Consider the following 21316-nt stretch of genomic DNA (forward strand, 5'->3'; position numbering starts at 1 on the left):
GGTCTAGACATGGCCCGTCGTGATCATGACGATTGATGATGAGACCATTCATAGGAAAAAGGAAGCTAGCGAGGATCTTACATCAAAATGATATTTACGAGCTGCTTTTTGCAAACCATTGGTCCTTTCGGCTTGGCCACCTCTAAAAGTAAAGGGATGCCGTGGCCTTCTTTTTTCTCACACAAAATATGGAGAAAGACACAGAGCAATATGAACCAGTATATTCCATTTTGTCCTAAGAGAATCTTGTGTCTTGATTCTGTCTACAATTACATCAAGATAAAACAAATGGTAGAAAGGAGCCACTGCTATATTTTTCATTATTTTCTATCATTTTCTTTTTCAATTGTAAATCAATTGAAAAATACCACATGAGATCTACAATGACGAGATGATTCCCTTTCCTCTTCAAGGAAGAGTAAATATGCATTCTTTCCTTCACTATTACATCATTAATGAGGAAAATTCCCTATCTGTTCACTCTCCCTGAAAAAAAAAAGGGGCACCTGCAATCATTCCTGGTAGGTATCAATTTTGCTCAAAGGAAAATATTGATGCTAATCGAGTCTGGCTCTAGCTCAAACAAATTGTCTAGGTCAGGCGAATGAGTACTGGTGATTCTGCTGATGGTGGCCAGGGGATTTTACTCTGATGATGAGCCACCATGTTGAGGGTCAGTCTGGTAGTAAACAACATCCCCTGTGTCGCTAACATAGTGATCTTTTCTCATGCTTCTTATCAAAATTCCAATTAGATGAAAAGGCAGAGGGCCTGACTTCTTTGGTTCTCGGTAATATTTCCCAAACACTGGTCTTGCAGCCTCAGTCTACATACAATGAAGTATAATAATCAGATGACAGAAAACAACAAGTCAAAACAATCAAGTCTTTCCTTAGGCCCCAGAGGAGTGCTCGTCACAATTGCATATGGAAACAAGTTTTATTTATCAAAATAAAGAAATACTCACTGCTTCAATTAAGTGATAGTGTGGGATTTGAGGAAAGAGATGATGAATGACATGGGTTCCTATGTCATGATGAATGTTATTAATCCATCCATAGTCACGATCGATTGTCGTAAGCCCTCCCCTCAAGTAACTCCATTCCTGTTCAATTACAATGAAAAATTAAAAGGAAAAAATTACTAATTGAACTTCAGACCAATCTAGATAAAGTCGTCACAGACATTTCTTTTCTTCATGATGGAGTATATTTACATAAGACATGGCAATGAAAATCAACTTAACTATATGACTATAGATGTCAACTTAAACATATGACTATAGATGTCAATATAATATATTAAATTGTTACATATTGGAATTTAAATATAACGCTCAAGGTCAAGGATTTAGACAGAAAATACAAAAACACAATAGTTAGGATGCACATACCTTTCCACGATACCAAGGAAGTTTGTCTTCATGACCATGGTGATGCAGGTAAGTCACTAAATCCAGCCACATAACAAAACCCTAAAATTGAATCAGAGTCAAGTTAAAAACATTCTTTGAATGGAAAAACAGAAACTTTATGGAAATTCAATTTCCATAGCATAGGAACCTACAACACAAGGAAAATTGACATTTACCACATATGGCACTCCATATAGTTTAAGCAGTTGAACAGGACCCATTACAAAAGATAAGCCAACAAGCAAAGCAGCCATTGCAGTCCAGCATAAGGTGGAAGTGATTACATCTTTTCTCTCACTTGGGACGAACAAATCACTGTTTGGGTCAAAGTGTGAACCAGATTTTCCAGGACTTCTGCTCCACTGAATTGAATAGGATATTCAGCAATCTATTTCTTCAACTCTGAATAAAATTGCTCAAAAAGAGAACACATACTTACAAGATAAATGGGGTATGCAAGCATGGGAAACGGCACAGTGAATCGTAGCATTTTTGTAATGCCATCCAAACTTTTATATATTTTCTCAGGGAGCTACATCAAAAATAGTAAAAAAAAAATAAGCTTGAGGAATCATAGAAGTGCAAAAGCAAAGATGCTATAATGCAAACCGACAAAGTAACAGAGAATCCACAAACAGATTATATCACTAACCGGATGCCATGATTCATCATTCTCAACATGTCCATGGTTTTGATGATGAGTTCTATGGCTAATTCTCCTGCAAATCAGTACCATCGCAAGGCATTTTCTTATTAGTAACTCAAAACAATAGCTTACAATTGCTGCGGAGTATGATTCAAACAGATGGAAAAAAAAGAGATCAACTTGTATAAATCAAAGTGCAAGATTTTACCATCCATGGTAAGGTACAAGAATTGAAGAATGCAGAATATGCCCCGCCACACTATTTAGCTTGTTGTTATTGGAAAAACTCCCATGGCCACTACAAGAATCAAATTCAACAATCAAAACACAATTAGCGTCATCAAACGAAAGGAACAAGCAAATACATAAACCCAGATCTATAAACCAAAAAAAAGTGATTACCAATCATGTCCAAGAACAAAAAGTGCCCAAAACATTGTCCCTTGAGCAGCCCAATACAAAGGCCAAACAACCCAATTGTTAAAATAAGCAGCTGCTGCAGCTAAACCAAAAACCACAGCAACATCCCTAACAACATAACTCATTGACTTCCATGGATCTTTAACCCAACAATGCTTTGGTATAGCAGTTCTAATATCAGACAATTTAAATGGAGGGGGTGAACCAGGATCAAATTCTGTTTCCTCATCTTCCCCAACCCCATTAAAGCCAATAACTTTATTATCTTCCTCCCCATCTAATGATGCAACTCTATATGGAGCACTCACTTTAAGCCCCCAATTTCTCTCCCTAAAACACCCTCTTGAAAACTTATCAAAAGGGAGCCTTTTTAGATCTGTGAGAGTCCTGTTTGTGTACAAAAATCTTGGCTTTGAAGGGTTGATGATTCCAGTTCTGGGTCTAGGCCAAAATTGAGGGAGAGGCTTTAAGCCACATTCTGATAACACCCAGCTAGCCATTAGATCCCGAACTGGAGAAAGCCAAACTGAGTGTCTCTCTCTCTCTCTCTCTCCCTGGCTTCAGAGAAACAAAGAGAGGATAAGCAAAGCTAAAACAAAAACTAGTTAAATTTATAATCTACCAAAAAATAAAGAGAGCAACAAGCGAAGCAAAATATCTAGGATAAAAGAAATACCTAAATAATATAATAATATATTATAGTTACGAAAAACAAAATATGGAGAAATAAAAGATACGACTGACTTTTGTGATTATGTTTTAAAAGATTCTGGTTGTGTAAGGTGGCGTTATAAAGGGAAGAGACGAGTTCGGTAACTTAGGAACGTTGTCTGTATGATTGGTTCGCGTGAAAATTGCCTACCGGCCATGGTGTTGTGGTTTGACCTTTCCAAAGGATGTGTTTTAATTTCTTCCCCTTTCTCCTTTTCTTTTCCTTTTTTTCTCTCACATCAGCCAACCGTCCCTTCTCTCTCCTCGTTGTCAGTGACCTTTCCCCTCTCTCTCTCTCCCTCTCCCCCTCTCTCTCTCTCCCCCCATATTAAATACATTCAAAACATCATAACAACCATATAGATATTCGTCCAGTAATAAGAGCTTAGGACCAAGAAATTTACTTTTTCTGTGGTCTCAGGTTCGATCCTTGTGGTTGCTCATATGATGGTCACTGGAGGCTTACATGGTCGTTAACTTCAGGGCCCGTGGGATTAGTCGAGGTGCGCGCAAGCTGGCCCGGACACCCACGTCAAACTAAAAAAAAAAAACATCATAACATCGACCGACCAGGGTTTTTTTTTTTATGTTTTTCAAGCTCTATGGTTGCTAATATAATGATCATTGAAGGCTTACATGATTGTTAACTTCAGGGCCTATGGAATTAGTCGAAGTGCACGCAAGCTGACTCGAACACTCACGTTAATAAAAAAAACACCATAACATCATCCTTTCTAGCCCGAGACGTCATCTTTCTTTCTTTTTCTTCATCACAGGTTACTTAATTTCCGACCAAACCACCCACCACCTGTTATCATAATTATTCGTATTCTATATTTAGAGATATATTAAATACTTTTTTCTTTATTAATTTAATATATATTATGCTGATATGTGTTAATTTGACTTCATATAATGTTAAGGTTCTGAATTAGAGATTTTTTTTAAAAAAATTAGGGTTATTTATAATTAGGTTAATTAGATATAAGTTGAGTTAATAATTAGGTTATTTTTTAAAATAATCAATGATTTTAGATTGTTGTTGTTTTGTTGTGTTGTTTGACAAAATATCTGGTAATTTAGGAATATTATACTTCCATGGTAATATCATTGTCAATACCAACAATGGTATCACTTATAATGGAAGAAGTCATGAGTTCCTAACGATTATATTAAATATGTTCATTTACAGGTTATCTAGAATGTTATGTGATCGACTTGGTTGGAATATGTTTAAAATAGAAGTTGAAATTACTTGGAGGATGTTGCAAACCGGAATCAGTCAAGCTTGTTATGTCGGTGTACCAATCTGTAGTGATGGAAGTGTGCTTCAATGTTTGGAATTACAAGAATTAATGGGATTAATATGTTAGAGCTCTATTTGAATAGTAGACCTAGACCGGATTGTTTCAATTAAGTCCCTAATTAGCTATCAAACTTCAATAATTATGCAATTAAGCCCCTGATTTGACCAAATCAACTCTTCAAAATTATAATTGGATCCCAGAAGTTTAATTTCTTCCAATAAAAGCCTAAATTGACTTAAGAAATCAATTTTCTTGCAATTAAATCCTCCATAAATTCAATTAAACCTTGGATAAAATTTAATTGAGTCCATAAACATCTGATTTTGGACTTTTCTTCCTCAAATTGAATTTTCTTTATCAACACGTCTCTCACTGTCAAATTTCAACCTTTTGCATTTTTGAATCTCCTCAACTAATTTTGGTATTTTTTCGGCATTCCAGCATCCTTTTCTCGCTCCTATTATTTCTTAGATTTCTTCTGAATATTTTTTTGATATATTTTTTCTTGTATTTTTTTATTTTTTTTTGTAGGAACCCAAAAATGGATAACAACACTATTTTACCTAAAAACAATTACTATGCTAAGTTCCGAAAAAAAGGCTTTCGATAAATATATTTCATGACAAAAAGGCTTTCGAGTATTATTTTTTCAACAAAATAAGATCATATTTTTGTAATGAACATAAAGAATTAGTGTACCTCCATGACATTAGAGGTCCTCCTCAGAATGTAAACATATATGATAGTTAAAAGGGAGATTGTAAAGACAAAGGACACTTCCTTCACACTCCAACAACATCCATAAGCATAATGAACTTAGAAATGATCACTAAGAAAAATAGTAAAAACAATGCAAATTAAATCGTTGGATAAACTTAATCTATTAATTTATCAAGATATTAAGTAAACAATGATATGGTGCTTGTGCTCACATGATTACACATGCATTATCCATGTATTAGCCTAATCTAACCAAACAATTTCTCTTATATATAACAGGACCATGGCTTTCCACTTGTCACGAGACCACATTCATCGATGGAATTTGATTGGAGGAGTGCGAAGGACTTACTCACCATCTGTGTAAAACGTGAAGGAATTTGAACTTTCCTACTTGTACACTCAATTGGGTGGTGACAAAGGCACTAGGAGAAAAAAGAAACTAAAATTTAGCCGCCGCCCCTGCCATCGTCGATTGTGCTTCATTTTATTATATATACAAATATTAATTTGTGGTCTTAATAAAAAATAAAATAAAATGGAGAGCCAGGTTGGGGGGGTCATGTTATCATTTGAATCATGGTGTAGATATAACATAACAAAAAAAAAAAGCCTACAATTGAACATATTTTCACTGTACATGTACAATTTATTCTTCCCTACAATAGTATAATTATATTTTTGTCATTTAAAAAAAACAAATGACTTTGGTGTTGGATTATTTTGATGTTTTTACGCTGCACATTAATCATTAAGGAATTGAACGGAGATGTAAGTGTCTTTTCAATTTGATTTGGCATATAAAAATAATCTAATTACCCTCCAAGTTTAAAATTTTAAAATTAACTAATAGGAGTACTTTTTTCTTTTTATTTTTTAAAATATAGTAAAATACCATATTTACCTTTAGAATAAAAAAAATAAACCATGTGTCTAGGGGCTTTTTGGTCTTTTTACTATAGGTTTTTTGTTACTACTAGTTTCATGGAGGATAATTTTTGTCTTTTTATACATGTTAATTATTATTTAAATGTGAAGAGTTGCTAGTGCATGTCATTCACATGCTAGCACATGTGAGGCGCGCGCCTGTGCATTTTTGGGCAAGGCGTGCAGCACCTCCCAATAGCAGAACGTGTCCTTCCATTATATTGTTGGAAGCGTCTTACGTCCTCTTCTTGATGGTGCGGCGTGTGTTGGAGGCGATGGAGCAATTTATCGCTAGTGGACCTATATTGTTTTGTTTCCTCTCCTCCCTTGAAAATTACAAGTTGGTCTTTTTTGTTTTTAATATTTTAATTTCAGTTTTTATTCTTTTGATTTTTAATTTTTATTCTTGACCCTTTTATAAAACTTTTATTTGTTTTCAATTTCATCATTCAATCCCAATTTGTCATATATTGTTTTTTTCGATTTGGTTCGTGTTATTTTGATTTCTTATTTGTTTTCAACCTTTTTTTAATTTGGCATGTCTGACACGCTGATGCATCTAATTCACGTGCCAACCACTTTTTATTTTTTTAATTATATTTGATATTTATCCTTAGTAAACTTGATTATTACTAAAAAACCAATACAAAAATATGAAAAAGCCCCTTAAATCACAGTTTAACAAATCTTGATTTTAAAGATAATTTAGTTATTTCAATTTGTTTTTTGGTTAAAGATTTGAAAAGTGTTCTCTGAAGCTAAGAGAAGGAAAATAGTTTTCTTCGAAAAGATTGAAGTGTTTTCTTTGACTGAAAAATTATTTTTTATTGATCAATTTTTTTAAACTTAAATAAACATAAAAAAATTTGGAAAATAGTTTTCAAGAAAATGTATGCCATGAAACAAACCATTGTAGAAAACTTGTAAAGCTATTGTGATTATGTAGATGATTGATTATTACTAAAAAAAACTGAAATAAAAATACAAAAAAGCCATTGAATCTTAATGTAACAAAATCTAATTTTAAAAGCAATTTAGTCATTTCAATTTTTTATTTTGTTAAAGATTCGAAAAGTGCTTTCCTCTGTTGAGAGAAGAAAAATAGTTTCTTTTGAAAAGAATTAAGTTTTTTTTTAATTGAAAAACATTTTTTTAATGACTAACTTTTCTAAACTTAAAAATAAATTTGAAAAAGCTTTGAAAAATAATTTTCAAGAAAATAATTTTCATGAAACAAACCGTAGAAAACTTGTAAAGCTATTGCGATTATGTAGGCGCATAAATTGTTGATCGAACTTTTTTTTTCATTTCCCATTAAAGCATAAAAATAAATTAAACAACGGAAAACCAGTGTTAATAAAAAACAAATAATTGTTAGAGATGCCAATGGCACATTCATAATTATTATTTATGGTAAATTAAGTCCTTTATAAATAATAGTAAATGACTAAAATAATTTTGTGAAAGCACACAAGACACAACTGCTCAGAATCTCTTTCCTGTCATGTATCTCATAAAAAGGCCATGGATGCGTCTCATAAAATTAGACAAGGATTAAGCCATCCATCCTTATCTTCTAGTTGCCATACTGGAGCTTCAAATTAACCATGTGTCTAGCATGCTCATGCATTGCAGCCACCTGTAGACTATATATTGGACAAATTAAGGGTCACTAGTGGTTATTAGAAAGTAACTAAATCAAGTGTAACTCAATTAATCAGACTCTAAATTTATTTACTAGTTCAAATCTTATAAATTTTAGGGCTATTGAAAGCTTATATGGTCGTTAATTTCAGAACTCGTGAGATTAATGACAGTACGCGCAAACTAACTCGGACATCTATATTAATAAATAAAAAAACAACTAAATTAACTGGTAAAGATGGCAAGTCACCCACATGCCAAATCTTTAAATCTTGTAACCAGTAAGCTTATAAAAGGTTATTAATCTAATTCAATTTGTAAGCAATCCCTTTGTTTTATAATTGTGAACTGAAATATGAAACATCCATCACAATCACTCTCAAGTTGAAATTAATTTCTTCTCCTTTGTTTGTATAACTAATTGGTCCTTTTTCAAGGAAAATTGCCAGGATTGCTGGAATAAGCATATGGTATTTGCATATATATAGGAATACATCTTCCCATAAATAATAGGAATAGGATCCATGCACTCGGTCAACGTTGTTGTTCTTTCTCGTCTTCTCTCTGGGATCCTTCTTTAATTTATGGTCTTTGTTTTTGGGGAGTGGCAACGGCCAGTTCTCTTGAGCGAATGGCTAGACGAGGAGGGAATCCTGGAAGTTGCGAGTCTCTGCTGCATGGCTTTCAAAGGTTGATTCCCAGGCTGGTTCATCAACACTTGGCCTCAGACAGCAGAGATTCGGGCCAAATAATGTGCCAAATGCCAAGGCCAAGTATAAAGACGCGTGCGTGCCTTCAATAACAGAAGATGAAATTTCTTACGCCACAAGGCTAGCTAGAATCTTTCCTTTTTTCTTCTCTTGAACCTTTTGTATCCCATCCTTTTTAATATTTTAGATGGCCTTCAGTGGTTGCTATGTGATGCTATATTTGTACAAGTTCAATATATTGGCGTAAGCCTCGCTATAAAATTGCCTTTGTTCTTCATACGCTCTTCGACAACTTTTGGTGCATTGCCTTGCGCTCAGGCAATTTTCAGTACTCATTTGTAAGATTCTTTCTGGTCCCGTACGCGTTTAATTTTTCCTGGGAAAAGTGGTTGCGGGGGGGGGGGGGGGGGGGGAATAAAACATACAGTGTGAATCCAAGAATGAAGAAACCAATGAAAAACACGTTCTCTTCATGGAATTGGTAATTGGGAAGTTGTGTGGCTCTGCCAATGTAATTAAAAGGTTCAGGTTTAGTTGGAGGACAACTGCTTTTATAATGTGCAGCCCAAAATCATCTGTAGATAAGTAAGCACAGTTGAAACTTACTCATAGACAATATTATCGAAGTACAGATTCATAATTGTCTTCAAATCGCACATAGTATGTGATGATAATCTCCAGTTGGGGTCTTGGAGAAATCTCACCATGCACAAAGGGGATAAACAAACAGAAGGAAAAACTTTAAAACCTGTCCGATAGCTAGCATATCAGGCTTATATCTTTCTCACAGTTGCCACCACTTTCGTTTCTCCATTTTCTTGAGAAATTCATTTGCCAATGATGCATAGTCTTCTGATCTACCTTCCAGCTCTTCAGTGTCATTGCTGATTTTCTTATATAAATATAAAACATTTAGCAGTTGGTCAAGATAGGCCTTTCGTGTATATAACAGTTTAGAAAGCAATGCATGGTAAATTGTCTAGGAACATATGAAGGCTGAAGAAATCCAAAAATAGCCAATTTGACTCGGGGCATCTGGAGAAAGTTTGATCAAAGAAAATACGATAAAAATGAAACGTGAGGAAATTCAATTGTGAAAATTAAAGGTATTTTCTCTTCTTTTTTTTGTTAAAATCTTACCTCCAGCTTCTCCTGCCTTTGGACCCGCTTGTTTCGTGCACTAGCAGCCGGAGAAGAGGCGTCCTAAAATCATTTACCAAACCAAAAAAACACAATCAATTCAAACTATTGATGTTGGCCTTACCAATGAAAGAAGAGTTCGTCAAAATAAACCAACATGCAACGTTACCTTGGATTTTCTGTACTTGGCTACGATTTCCTTAAGGTTCCTACTACTTCTGGGCTTTGTTTCTCCCCCAGAACCTAGTAAAATCTCCCTGTCCGTTCTCTTCTCTGCAATGCAAAATTAGAGGTGAATTGATCAATAATCCATGCAAGCAAACGCACAAGAAACTCAGATTTACCTCTCGCTTTATTTTGAACTTCGTTGGATGATTTGGTTGCCATGAGCAAGTTCATGTGTTTCCGTATCAGTTACGATAAAGGAAACACTTGAACTGAGAGAGAATGATGAAGATGACATTTTTTGTGTATTTTAAATTGTAATGAGCTCCACAAACCTATATTAAGCTCCACCCTAATTAGCAACGTTTTATGCTCCACAGGCCTATATTAAGCTCCCCAGCTTCCTGAACCTCTAATAGAATTATGAAAATGGCCAAATTGAGCCATTTTTAGCTCTGAACTTTTATTATCAGCACCAGGAATCCTGCATGTGCAATAGCCTTTTAGTAACACGGCCAAAAGCATGATTTCGTGAAGTAAATCCAGAGGAAACTGATGCCATCCATTTGAACCTGCTTGTCCTACTGCAAGAACCTTGTCACGGAAAACAATATATAAAGAGGCCAGAATTGTAGAAACAGCACAAATAGCAAAAGTCTTACGTGTAGCATTCTTGCTGGTTTGGGAATTGGAGTAATATCCACACTGTGGTCGGTCTACCTTTCCCCCTTTAAAACCTCTGACAATGTCACCAAGAATCCCAGATTTAGTACCCTGCAACAACATAGATAAGTTACTTGTAGTGCTGGAAACACATGCAGCAGTAAAAATAATAAATTTAAAATCTTTTAGAGTATTAAAAATATCCTGAAAATCAAATATTCTTTTCAGTTTTAAATACTTACTTTAAAGTGGAGTTGTTATAAATTATAAATCGTTTAAGTATCCAGTTTCTAATAATAATCAACATAAATTTAAGTGAAAAATCTCTTAAACCTTATTAGAAGAGACACTTAGAATAGTAGCTTTTTTGTGTTTTAGGTGTTTCTGTAGTGTATTATACTCACCTTGAAAAATAAAAGGTATAAATTTCTATTTATAAGAAAACTTAAGAATCTTATAAATAGTAAAATGTCAATTTACCCCTTAAATTTATTTAATTAAGTCCTTACTTACTTGATTGTTTCTAGATTTAGAATTATAACCCTCTGTATTAATAACATTCTAGTTCTCAACTTTTAAAATTTATTTACATTCAAGTCACACTTGATTAATTATCTCATTTTAATTTTTTATCAATAGTTCTTATGTATAGGAGCCATTAGGTTCCCTAATAATTTAACCCAAATATAAATTACAATCCTGAATAAAATAAGATTAAACAAATTAAACAATTTAATTTATTATCAATTCAACAATTGATTAGCATATATTTAAATATGAAGTACAATGTCTAGCAACTTATCACGATACCCTCAAATATTAAGAAAGTTATAAGTGTTTGATTTAACCTTTTAGTGACCAGTTTTTCAATATAATTATTATCTCGTCACCATGAATATTATGATTTAAACATTATAGCATGGAATATGTATGTTTTATTAAATCATGTTAGTTCTTAATATTATAATTATTGATTTTTTGAATAAGATTTTGAAACTCTTTTTAAATTTTATTCCACATTAGTTAAAAAAATTCACAATCAATACTATTTGAGAACAGACGAAATACTTTTTCTAACTCACGTGTGGTGATAAATCTTATCTTAATTACTCAAATACATTCATATAGTTTGTCTTCTACTTAATATCTACTTGTTTGTTACCATTGATTAGAACAATATGTGGTCATCATGAAAGCATAACACTTTTTATATAAAATAATTTAGTAATTTCAAGTTTTAATAAAATATTAATTAAAAATATTTAATAATAATACTTTAATAGAATAAAAATATAATAATTATAAAAAAATTATAATAAAAGGCAGTATCAGCGGCAGCAGAAGAACCTTATCATCATGAAGACATGGAAAAGACTATGGAATCCTACAAAGGGCATTGCAGGTCTGTCAGATGTTTGATTTCATAGTAACACGCACAGCTGAATTTTTAAAACTAAATCTATCTTGCTCGGGAATGCGGTACGGTTATAATTTAAAATAATTTTTATTTTTAAAAAATTTATTTTTGGTATTAGTATATTAAAATAAAAAAAAATTAAATTTAAAAAAAATTACAATTTAAATAGCATTTCCAAACATAACCCAGTAAAGTTCTTTGCATTAATTCAGTAGCTCTTGAAATAATTATTCAATCGTTTTAATTTTGTGATTAATAATAAGAAAAGCTGAGTCATCACATATTTTGTTGGTTTGGGCCCTGCATTGAACCCCACTAGATGTATTTATGCTAGTTGGCCAAAGATGGGTTTCTTTGTTTTTATCTTAAAGCCATCACATTTTCGTTAAAAAAGAAGTATATGGGCTAGTTATAAAGTTGGGCCCATGTAGTTTTAAAATAACGATGAATAAATTTAAATATAAAAACTAAATGAAATAAAAAAATCACTATTAAATTTTTATATAATTTAACTTAGTAGTCATTTTCTCATATTTCTCTCTCATATTGTCTCTTACTGAGAAGATCATAAAAGCAACAACGTAACTGATTTTAGCTTCAAATTAGTTACATGAATCGCGTGATGCTGCGGATTAATTTTCTTTTTATAAAAAATACTAAGAAAAAGCTAAAATCTAAAAGTGTTAGGTTTTTCTGCAAAGCTATATTCAAGAATCTTGGATTTGGCTGTAACGCCTGACCCGAAAACAATATTTATAATATTAATAATAACATTAAACTTGCATGACCCGATAGGTCTAGCTGCAATACCAGACCCAATAGCCTTGGATGCGGGTCTGGCTGCAAGGTCGTGTCATAAAAGTGTGATAATTAAATAAATTAATTAGAAGAAAAAAAACCAATAGAAAGAAAAAAACTAATAAAAAAAAAAGAAAAAAAAATCTGAATTGCCTGAGTTAACCCTTTAAACCAGGTTAACCCGTCAAACCTTGGATTCGTGTCGTAAAAGTTTGATAACTAAATAGAAAAAAAAAATTGACGGGTTAACCTAGAATTAACTGGGCTAATCCGTCAAACCAGGTTACCTGTCAAACCCGGGATCCGTGTCATGAAAGTTTGATAACTAAATAGAAAAAAATTGAACATTAACAACGTAAATTAAACAAAAAAATTAATTAAAAATCAAAAAATCAAAAACAAACAAAAGACATAAGCCTGTTACTAATGAGAAAAAAAAATATGAATCAACTGAGTTAACCTGTCAAATCATGTTAATCCGTCAAACCTAGGATTCGCGTCATAAAAGTTTGATAACTAAATAGAAAAAAATTGAACATTAACAACGTAAATTAAACAAAAAAATTAATTAAAAATCAAAAAATCAAAAACAAACAAAAGACATAAGCCTGTTACTAATGAGAAAAAAAAATATGAATCAACTGAGTTAACCTGTCAAATCATGTTAATCCGTCAAACCTAGGATTCGCGTCATAAAAGTTTGATAACTAAATAGAAAAAAAAATCGACGGGTTAAACGAAAAAAAATTAACAAACTAAACTAAATGAAAAAAATTGATTAAAAAGGAAAAAAACAAATCTGGGTTAACTCATCAAACCAAGTTAACTCGTCAAACCCGAGATCCGTGTCATGAAAGTCTGATAACTAAATAAAAAAAAATTTCACATTAACAAACTAAATTAAATAAAAGAAAATTCATTAAAAGAAAAAAAACAAAGAAAAAAAAACCATAAAGGCATAAAAAACAAATAATTAATAAAAAAACAGGAAAAAAATTTAAAAACAAAAAAAAAAAAGTTAAGAGTTTCACTGTGCACTGTGTGCACAGTGAAACACTGGATGCATAAAAGGCGTGGGGAAAGCTACAGTGCTTTCCCCACACCTTTTAGAGTATTCTACGAGATGACATGTCCGCGCCCTGCCGCGGGCTTATAAAACAAATGCACTTGATAGTATTATAATTGTGAACCAGCGCTATATAAGTAATAGAAATTAAAGGTATGATGGAGCAAATATTTCATGACGAAAAAAAAAATTGTGTTGGTGATAAAAAACTTAGAGACTGGACAAAATAATTTGTAGCAATCTACAGTGTTTTGTGAGGAAAGATACAGTGTTTTCGCTATATGATTTAGCTTTTCAGTTAATAAAAAGAAAAAAAAATTACAAAGCTAAATTCTCTACCAACTTATTATTAAAAAAAAATACCAACAAAGATAATTTTGGAAGGAAAAAAACTCATGAGAAAAAACGTTGTAGCAATTGACAATGTTTTGTGAGGAAAACTATAGCGCTTTTCCCAATAAAATAAAATAAAAAACCATTTAGAGAAATATTGTAGCAATCCACAGTGTTTTGTGAGAAAAACTACAACGCTTTTCTCATATGATTTAGCTTTATTGTAATTATAGTTCTTAACCAACTCAATATTAAAAAAAAATTGACAAAGATAATTTTGAAAAAAATCATAAAAAAATCACATGGAAAAACACTGCAATAATTCACAGTGTTTTAAAGAAAAAAAATTACAAAGCTAAATTCTTAATCAGCTCAATATTAAAAACAAAATCGACAGAGACAATTTTAGAAAAAAAAAATAACAAAACAAACACCAAAAAAAGAAAAAAAAATCATGTTGGAAACACTGTAGCTATTCACAGTGTTTTGTGATGAAAGTTACATTGCTTCCCCATATAATTTAGCCTTATTTGTAATGACTTGTAATTATAATTCACAAACAACTTAATATTAAAAAGATAAAATTAAAAAAGATAATTTGAAAAAAATTATAACAAAAAAAAACCACGCGGAGAGACACTGTAGCAATCCACAATATTTTATGAGCAAAGCTACAATGTTTTCCCCACATGATTAAGCTTTATTACAAAGTTAAATTCTAACTAACTCAATATTAAAAAAAATAAAAATTGACAAAGATAATTTTAGAAAAAAATATCACAAAAAAAGAAAACACAAAAGAAACTGGAAAAAAACCATGTGAGGAAAAACTGTATCAATCCATAGTGTTTTGTGAGGAAAAACTTGTATTTACTTGTAATTGCAATTCTTAACCAGCTTAATATTTAAAAAATAAAATTGACAAAGATAATTTTAGGGAAAAACATAACAAAAACAGAAAAAAACCATGTGGGAAAAAACACTGTAGTAATCAACAGTAATTTTTGAGGAAAGTTATAGTGCTTTCCTCACATATTGTAACTGTAATTTTTAACTAGTTCAATATTAAAAAATAAAATAAAAAAGATAATTTCGGAGAAAATCATAAAAAAAAACCGTGCAGTTAACACTGTAGCAATCAACAATGTTTTAAAGAAAAAAAATTACAAAACTAAATTTTCAATCAGCTCAATATTAAAAAAAAATCAACAAATATAATTTTGAAAAATAAAAAAATAAAAAAGAAAAACTATGTGGAAAAACATCGCAATAATTCATAGTATTTTAAAAAAAAATTACAAAACAAAAATTTTAACCAGGTCAATATTTAAAAAGTAAAATCAACAAAAATAATTTTGAAAAAAAATAAGAAAATTGAAAAAAAAAAGTAATTTTGAAAAAAAAAATAAAAGAAAAGTTAGAAAGAAAAAAAAAGAGAGGAGGAATTAGGTGTGGGGGAATAGTGATTCCCCCACACTATTTAGATATTGTTAATAATATAATAATACAAAATAAAACACATCTTAGGTGTCTCTCTTCGCGTTATATTTTCCAACCATGTCAATCCCTAAAAACAAAGGTGTGCATGTCAAACAAGTTTGATATACTGTTGTTAATGGCTTGATTCCATTAATCTTCATGTAGTTCCTAAATTAATTAATTACTTTTTTAAAACTGTTTTAGCAGATGAGGTTGAGCAAAATCCAAGGAGCTCGTATTTTAATTTACCGCCGTTGGATGTTTCCGTCGCCTTCCCTCAAGCAACTCCAGTTTCCACATTTCCTCCTAGCGGTAAGAGCATCAATAGTTGTTTTTTTTAAAAAAATATATATATGATCCATTGAGAGAAATTTAGGCCATTTTCGACACTCGCTAATCATTGAATATGCTGTTTATTTTAAAATAAAACAGTTTCAGATTACTATCAATTCAGTGATTTATTAACCGTGGAGGATCAGGCACTCAGGATGAGAGTGAGGGAGTGTATGGAGAAGGAAATAGCTCCGATGATGACAGAGGTATTATGTTTAGATTTTGGCAGAAAAAAAAATTATGTATAATTTATTTATTTTATTGCTTTACAGTATTGGGAGAAGGCGAAGTTCCCGTTTCATGCTATTCCGAAGCTCGGTGCCTTGGGTATAGCTGGGGGAACGATCAAGGTAGCTTTTGTATTTTGTTCAAGTTGAAATGGGAAATTGGATGATTAACTGACTTGAAATCTCAGGGTTATGGGTGCCCTGGTCTTTCCATCACTGCAAGTGCCATCGCGATGGCAGAAGTTGCTAGAGTTGACGCGAGCTGTTCGACTTTTATTTTGGTGCATTCTCTGGCAATGCTCACCATAGGTGAGATCTTGGTTTAACTGTCTTTCCTTTTGAGACATGCTAATTCCTGGATTTAATTACAAAACAAGATGCTGCTAACTAATGAGTTCTGAGTCTTCTGACCTTTTGCATGGATTGTGAAGAACAGCATTTTGTGGTTCAGAGGAACAGAAGCTGAAATATTTACCTTCTTTGGCACAGTTCAGCACCGTAGCTTGTTGGGTAAGTGGCTTCTTTTGGCACTCGGCCACTACATGTGTCTGATATGTATTTATGCTAGATTCAAGTTATTTTATGTTGTCCTGATCATTAGGCTTTGACCGAGCCTGACTATGGAAGTGATGCAAGTGGTCTGAAAACAACAGCAATAAAGGTCTGACATCCTGACCTCTTCTATGTTATTCTTACGTTGCTATTCTTCATGCCGTTCTGCTGAATTTCTTGCTATGTCTCGCTTTTGCTCTCATTCATTCTGGGATATTCAGGTGGAAGGAGGTTGGATACTCGAGGGCAAAAAACGCTGGATAGGAAACAGTACCTTTGCAGATTTGCTTGTTGTATTCGCTCGCAATACCACTACTAATCAGATTAACGGGTATGATTCTCTCTATCTATGACTAGTGTGGTGAGTCTTGTCGACATTATGCTGATCTCTGAGATTTGTAATTATAGAAACTAGATGCAGCCTAAATTTTTGGAAAGGCTTGCACAAAGACCAACGAATTCTTCATAGAGATTTTTCTGGATTAATATGCATGCAAGCGAATGTACATTCCCTTTTGCACATGTAAATTTGAGAGTTTTACTGTGTAGGGCACTAGATGTCTGTGATAAAACGCTACACTTTAGTCATTGTCTATCAAGTTTGTTCTGTATTTTGGTGGATGGTTACACAGGAACACAAAGAAAGTAGTCTGTTGTGCATCTATAAGATATGTGAAATGGTATCCTAATGATTACCGGTTCCATCATTCTCTGAGCCCAAAACCAGTGACTCCCATCAATCAAATGCACTGAGACTGTGCATAACCAAACCTCGCACAAGACTTCCTTCCTCATGGGCCCTAAGTGAATCAAGCAAACTGGACATCTGATAAGGGTGTGTGCGTGATCCCATCTGAAGCCATATAAATGATTGTTGGCTCTAAATGCTCACCAACATCTCTCAGTAATTCTTAACAAGATTGAGGAAACTATCAAGGCTCAAATCTATAGTACAACTGTACTTGTATGTAGTATTGCATGCCAAATGCTTGAGTGTTTAGAGATGAGTACATTTGAAACAAGCTACTTTATGAGTACTTTTTGGGCATCCTGGCATGCTTCTTGCATGAGATTTCCAACACATGGGGGAGCTGGAAATGAGAAGAGAAGGCTAATTTTATTTACTAGCTAAAATAAGGTTCAGTAAGTGACTCTCCTAGAAAGGTCTCACTCTTTCATTCTCAATTTCTGACTTCATGCCCATTATTGTGCATTTTATAGGTGTCTTTTTTCTCTAGTTTTGTTCATAACACTACATTCGACAGTTTTTCATTGTGCATTGTCTTTTTACATGTATTGCCCTCTCTCTTTTTTCCTGTTTCAGATTTATAGTAAAGAAGGACGCTCCTGGATTAACAGTTACAAAAATTGAAAATAAAATTGGTCTGCGCATCGTACAAAATGGAGATATTGTCATGAAAAGAGTTTTTGTTCCTGATGAGGACAGGTTGCCTGGTGTCAACTCTTTTCAAGATACAAATAAGGTACAGCAGTAACAAGTTCTTTCTGAGAAACCTGCCCATGATCATTAGTGTCAGTCTTGCTATGATTTTCTGGATAATCAACTATGCAGTGGTAGCCCGCAAATCTTTAGTTTTAGGAAATACCAAGTAATCTATTTGTGTTGCCAAAAGATAGTGAAATGGAACTCCAGTGTTATGTTGCAAATCTGAAACTTCAGTATTTATCTGGAGTGCAACAGTATGCCAACCAAGAGTTATCAATGCCGTAGAACATTTCCACTGGGGCTGCCTTAGCCTTGGGATCAATTCCCATCATATCAAACTTTAGAAGTTCACATAATTGTTTGCAAAGTTGTTGTCGCCTACGTGATTCTGTTGAGATTTAGTAAGTCAATTGGAGAACACAAAATTAATGAAATGTCTGGTGGATGAGAGAAACAGATCAAACTATTCAAAATTTATGAGAATTATATTATGATCTTTGTATTCTACCCTATCTTCTTAAGCAAATGAAGCAAGAGTAAAATATACTTTCTAAGTTTATCCAGACAATGTTTTTCTGCATTTTACTTGGCTTCTGTAATTTGGTAGGATGTTTTTAGTTGAATATGCTTCAAAACTTGTTATAATTTGCAGCGGTTTTTGGTGTGTTTGCTCTACACCCATTCTACTGAGCTTTTCATAACATTACCAAGGAAAATACATCTCTTCCTTTTACTCTTTGGCAGTTGATTTTCAAGCTCTTTAAAACTCAATTAAATAAACAAAGGAAAAAAAATCTTTATAATTTTATTTGGACCATGTTTTTCTGCATTTTAGTTGGTTCATGGCTTTTAGGACCTTTTAAGTTTAAATGCGCTTCTGAGATTGTTATAATTTGCCAGTGTTTGGACTTTTACTCTGTTCCCTTTACTGAGTGTTTTGTAACATTGCCAACATAAGAAAGCTACATCTTTTCCTTTTACCCCTTGGGGGTTGCCTTTTAATTAGTCAGGTCCTTTTTCCCTTGTTGAGAGTTTTAATGAGCGTGAAAATCAATACACAATTACTCATCAGTTCACCTATAGTATTGATTCGCAGAAGGGCCTGGTAAATCTTGCTTGTTGTGAACTTTTTACACAGCTGAATTTTTCTATTCTTATTCCATTTTTTTTCTATATGATCTTATCTTTATGAGTTCAAGATTTCCAAGCTCCTTGCTGAGTACTGCTAAGTAAAATTAGGTTCTAGCTGTTTCGCGCATAATGGTTGCCTGGCAACCTATTGGCATATCAATGGGGGTCTATGACATGTGTCACAGGTAATCACTTTATATCCTGATCCTCCTGAGTACCTTTATTTTAACTTCCCACATTACTTATATTGACTCTTAAATGATTCAAAGGTATCTAAAGGAAAGGAAACAATTTGGAGCACCATTGGCAGCTTTCCAAATCAATCAACAGAAACTTGTTCACATGCTTGGTAATGTCCAAGCAATGGTACTAGTTGGTTGGCGTCTTTGCAAGTTGTATGAAAAGGAAAAAATGACCCCAGGTCAAGCTAGCTTGGCAAAGGTATGATTGACCGATTCATTTCTGTGATATATTTAGTGATAAAGGATTGTGCTTTCCAGCCATGATGCATTGATGTTGTTTTACATCTTCAGGCATGGATCAGTTTGAAGGCAAGGGAAACTGCTAGTATTGGGAGGGAGTTACTTGGTGGCAATGGAATTTTGGCTGATTTTCTAGTTGCCAAGGTTTTCATGCTAAACTCTTTACTGAGAAGTTTACTCTTGGACACATGACTGACGCATTTAGATCAGATGAAAATGGAATTTTTCAATACCAAAAGCCATGCCTGAGGTCTTTTGACATGCAAAGACTAAAAACTTGATTCAGCTTTGTTTTCATTTACCACTCATTGCACCAACTGGTGAATGGCTTCTTCATTGATCACTATTCTTAGATGTGAAGAATCTGTTTTCTTTAATTTTCCAACATGCTTCGCTGTTGTACATATCATTCACTCTTCTGTATTTGGGATCACATTGCAGGCACTATGTGATTTAGAACCCATTTACACATATGAAGGCACCTATGACATCAACAGCTTGATAACAGGCAGGGAAATCACTGGTCTTGCCAGTTTTAAGCCAGCGATGTTGAGCAAGCGAAGTCGCATGTAGCAGTGTAAACTTTCACGTGCCATCTGAATGTGATTTACTACCTTTTCTGCTGTGTCGGGGAAGCTGCTTGATAACCTCATAAGGGAAAATTGTAAAATAAACTTCTTCTCGCTCCATGCACATCGATGTCTTGAATCTTTTTTTTTTTTTTTTTGGGGGGGGGGGGGGGGGTAATATATTTAGCTCATGTACAGACACTGGTTTGGGAGCTTTGAAATAAAAAGTTACACGTCCTCAGCAGTCTTTTCTTCCTGCTCATCCTTTTTCTTAGGCATCATTTACATGATTTGCTAAATCCCAATCAAATGGTGGAGAAAACTTGGAATTGGATCCCAATTTGGGTGGGTTTTTCATCTTCCTTATTTACATATATTCTTTATGTTATATTGTAATTATTCTTACCCATTTATGGGCCTGCGTCTACATGGAAACCAGCCCCTGCTCTAGGCTAAAACGTAGGTTGTTACTTCTCAGGTTTCAAGTTAACCTTGCTGAATTGTGACAGATGTCTTTGTTAAACCTCCATTAAGTAAAGCAGATGCTACTGGAAGATACTGCAAAATTCATTGGGTGCTTGCAGGCCAACTGAATCTGCGTATTATTTGGTGAAGAACATGAGTATTTTTCTGGCCCAGAGCTTTTGGAGCAAATGTGTTAAGCCATGAACTCCTGTCGAACTGAAGATTTCAGCAGGCTCAATCTCAAGCTAGTAGGTTTAAGTGAAGTTTTCAGTAAATATTTTTTAGGTGGAGAATGTATTCCCCCAACCAATTCTCACTGTATGGAATTACTAACATAAAGGCTGACATGCCTTCATGATATATAAAGATATGGTTTTGTGGTTCCTGCAAATGCCGTTGACTATTGTATGAATAAGACGATCACAGGTGGCAAGTGATTACATCCCTGATATGGACACTTCACACACAGGAAAAACAAGTTTGCAGGAACATGTATAAACCAATCCTAGTTCATAAAAATATATATCATGCAAATACGTCAAAGAAATTC

At 33.3% G+C, this 21316-nt stretch overlaps 3 protein-coding genes across 5 annotated transcripts; 1 reads left to right on the plus strand and 2 right to left on the minus strand.

The window, feature by feature from the left end:
- Window positions 1-289: 289 nt before the first annotated feature.
- On the minus strand, window positions 290-3249 carry LOC7468059 (omega-3 fatty acid desaturase, chloroplastic). Its single transcript, XM_002309110.4, has 8 exons — window positions 2463-3249; window positions 2269-2358; window positions 2067-2133; window positions 1854-1946; window positions 1591-1776; window positions 1394-1474; window positions 968-1105; window positions 290-826 (listed from the first exon to the last, which is right to left on the minus strand). The coding sequence occupies exons 1-8, from the start codon at window positions 2978-2980 to the stop codon at window positions 644-646; spliced, it is 1356 nt and encodes a 451-aa protein (XP_002309146.1). The 5' UTR covers window positions 2981-3249; the 3' UTR covers window positions 290-643.
- A 5735-nt stretch (window positions 3250-8984) lies between these two features.
- LOC7487327 (uncharacterized) lies at window positions 8985-10345 on the minus strand. Of its 2 annotated transcripts, none has more exons than XM_024602620.2 (4): window positions 9984-10345; window positions 9809-9912; window positions 9640-9702; window positions 8985-9383 (listed from the first exon to the last, which is right to left on the minus strand). In XM_024602620.2, the coding sequence occupies exons 1-4, from the start codon at window positions 10036-10038 to the stop codon at window positions 9378-9380; spliced, it is 228 nt and encodes a 75-aa protein (XP_024458388.1). In that variant the 5' UTR covers window positions 10039-10345; the 3' UTR covers window positions 8985-9377. The 2 variants fall into 2 exon arrangements, with proteins under 2 accessions (XP_024458388.1, XP_002309148.2); XM_002309112.4 differs by having other exon boundaries at window positions 8985-9391; window positions 9984-10294.
- Window positions 10346-15560: 5215 nt separating this feature from the next.
- Window positions 15561-20545, plus strand: LOC7487328 (acyl-coenzyme A oxidase 4, peroxisomal). 2 transcript variants are annotated; one of them, XM_002308189.4, is made up of 13 exons: window positions 15561-15660; window positions 15768-15872; window positions 15993-16099; window positions 16166-16243; window positions 16309-16429; window positions 16557-16630; window positions 16722-16781; window positions 16894-17003; window positions 17997-18156; window positions 19359-19435; window positions 19520-19691; window positions 19784-19876; window positions 20174-20545. In XM_002308189.4, the coding sequence occupies exons 1-13, from the start codon at window positions 15639-15641 to the stop codon at window positions 20303-20305; spliced, it is 1311 nt and encodes a 436-aa protein (XP_002308225.1). In that variant the 5' UTR covers window positions 15561-15638; the 3' UTR covers window positions 20306-20545. The 2 variants fall into 2 exon arrangements, with proteins under 2 accessions (XP_002308225.1, XP_024460170.1); XM_024604402.2 differs by having other exon boundaries at window positions 15568-15660; window positions 15765-15872.
- Window positions 20546-21316: the final 771 nt, after the last annotated feature.

This window comes from Populus trichocarpa, chromosome 6 (genome assembly GCF_000002775.5).
Source record: "Populus trichocarpa isolate Nisqually-1 chromosome 6, P.trichocarpa_v4.1, whole genome shotgun sequence".
In the NCBI taxonomy this organism is placed as follows: domain Eukaryota; kingdom Viridiplantae; phylum Streptophyta; class Magnoliopsida; order Malpighiales; family Salicaceae; genus Populus; species Populus trichocarpa.

Bases quoted from the DNA above. Each gene is read 5' to 3' on its own strand.
- LOC7468059 (XM_002309110.4), bottom strand. From the start codon at position 2,980: ATGGCTAGCTGGGTGTTATCAGAATGTGGCTTAAAGCCTCTCCCTCAA. The intron at 2,359-2,462 runs GTAATCACTTTT...TGATTCTTGTAG, and splicing joins TTTGTTCTTGGACATGATTG to TGGCCATGGGAGTTTTTCCA. The intron at 2,134-2,268 runs GTAAAATCTTGC...ACTGATTTGCAG, and splicing joins CTTGTACCTTACCATGGATG to GAGAATTAGCCATAGAACTC.
- LOC7487327 (XM_002309112.4), bottom strand. From the start codon at position 10,038: ATGAACTTGCTCATGGCAACCAAATCATCCAACGAAGTTCAAAATAAA. The intron at 9,703-9,808 runs GTAACGTTGCAT...AAATGATTTTAG, and splicing joins CCAAGTACAGAAAATCCAAG to GACGCCTCTTCTCCGGCTGC. The intron at 9,392-9,639 runs GTAAGATTTTAA...TATTTATATAAG, and splicing joins AAAGGCAGGAGAAGCTGGAG to AAAATCAGCAATGACACTGA.
- LOC7487328 (XM_024604402.2), top strand. From the start codon at position 15,639: ATGTCAATCCCTAAAAACAAAG. The intron at 15,873-15,992 runs GTAAGAGCATCA...AAAATAAAACAG, and splicing joins TTCCACATTTCCTCCTAGCG to TTTCAGATTACTATCAATTC. The intron at 19,436-19,519 runs GTAATCACTTTA...AATGATTCAAAG, and splicing joins GTCTATGACATGTGTCACAG to GTATCTAAAGGAAAGGAAAC.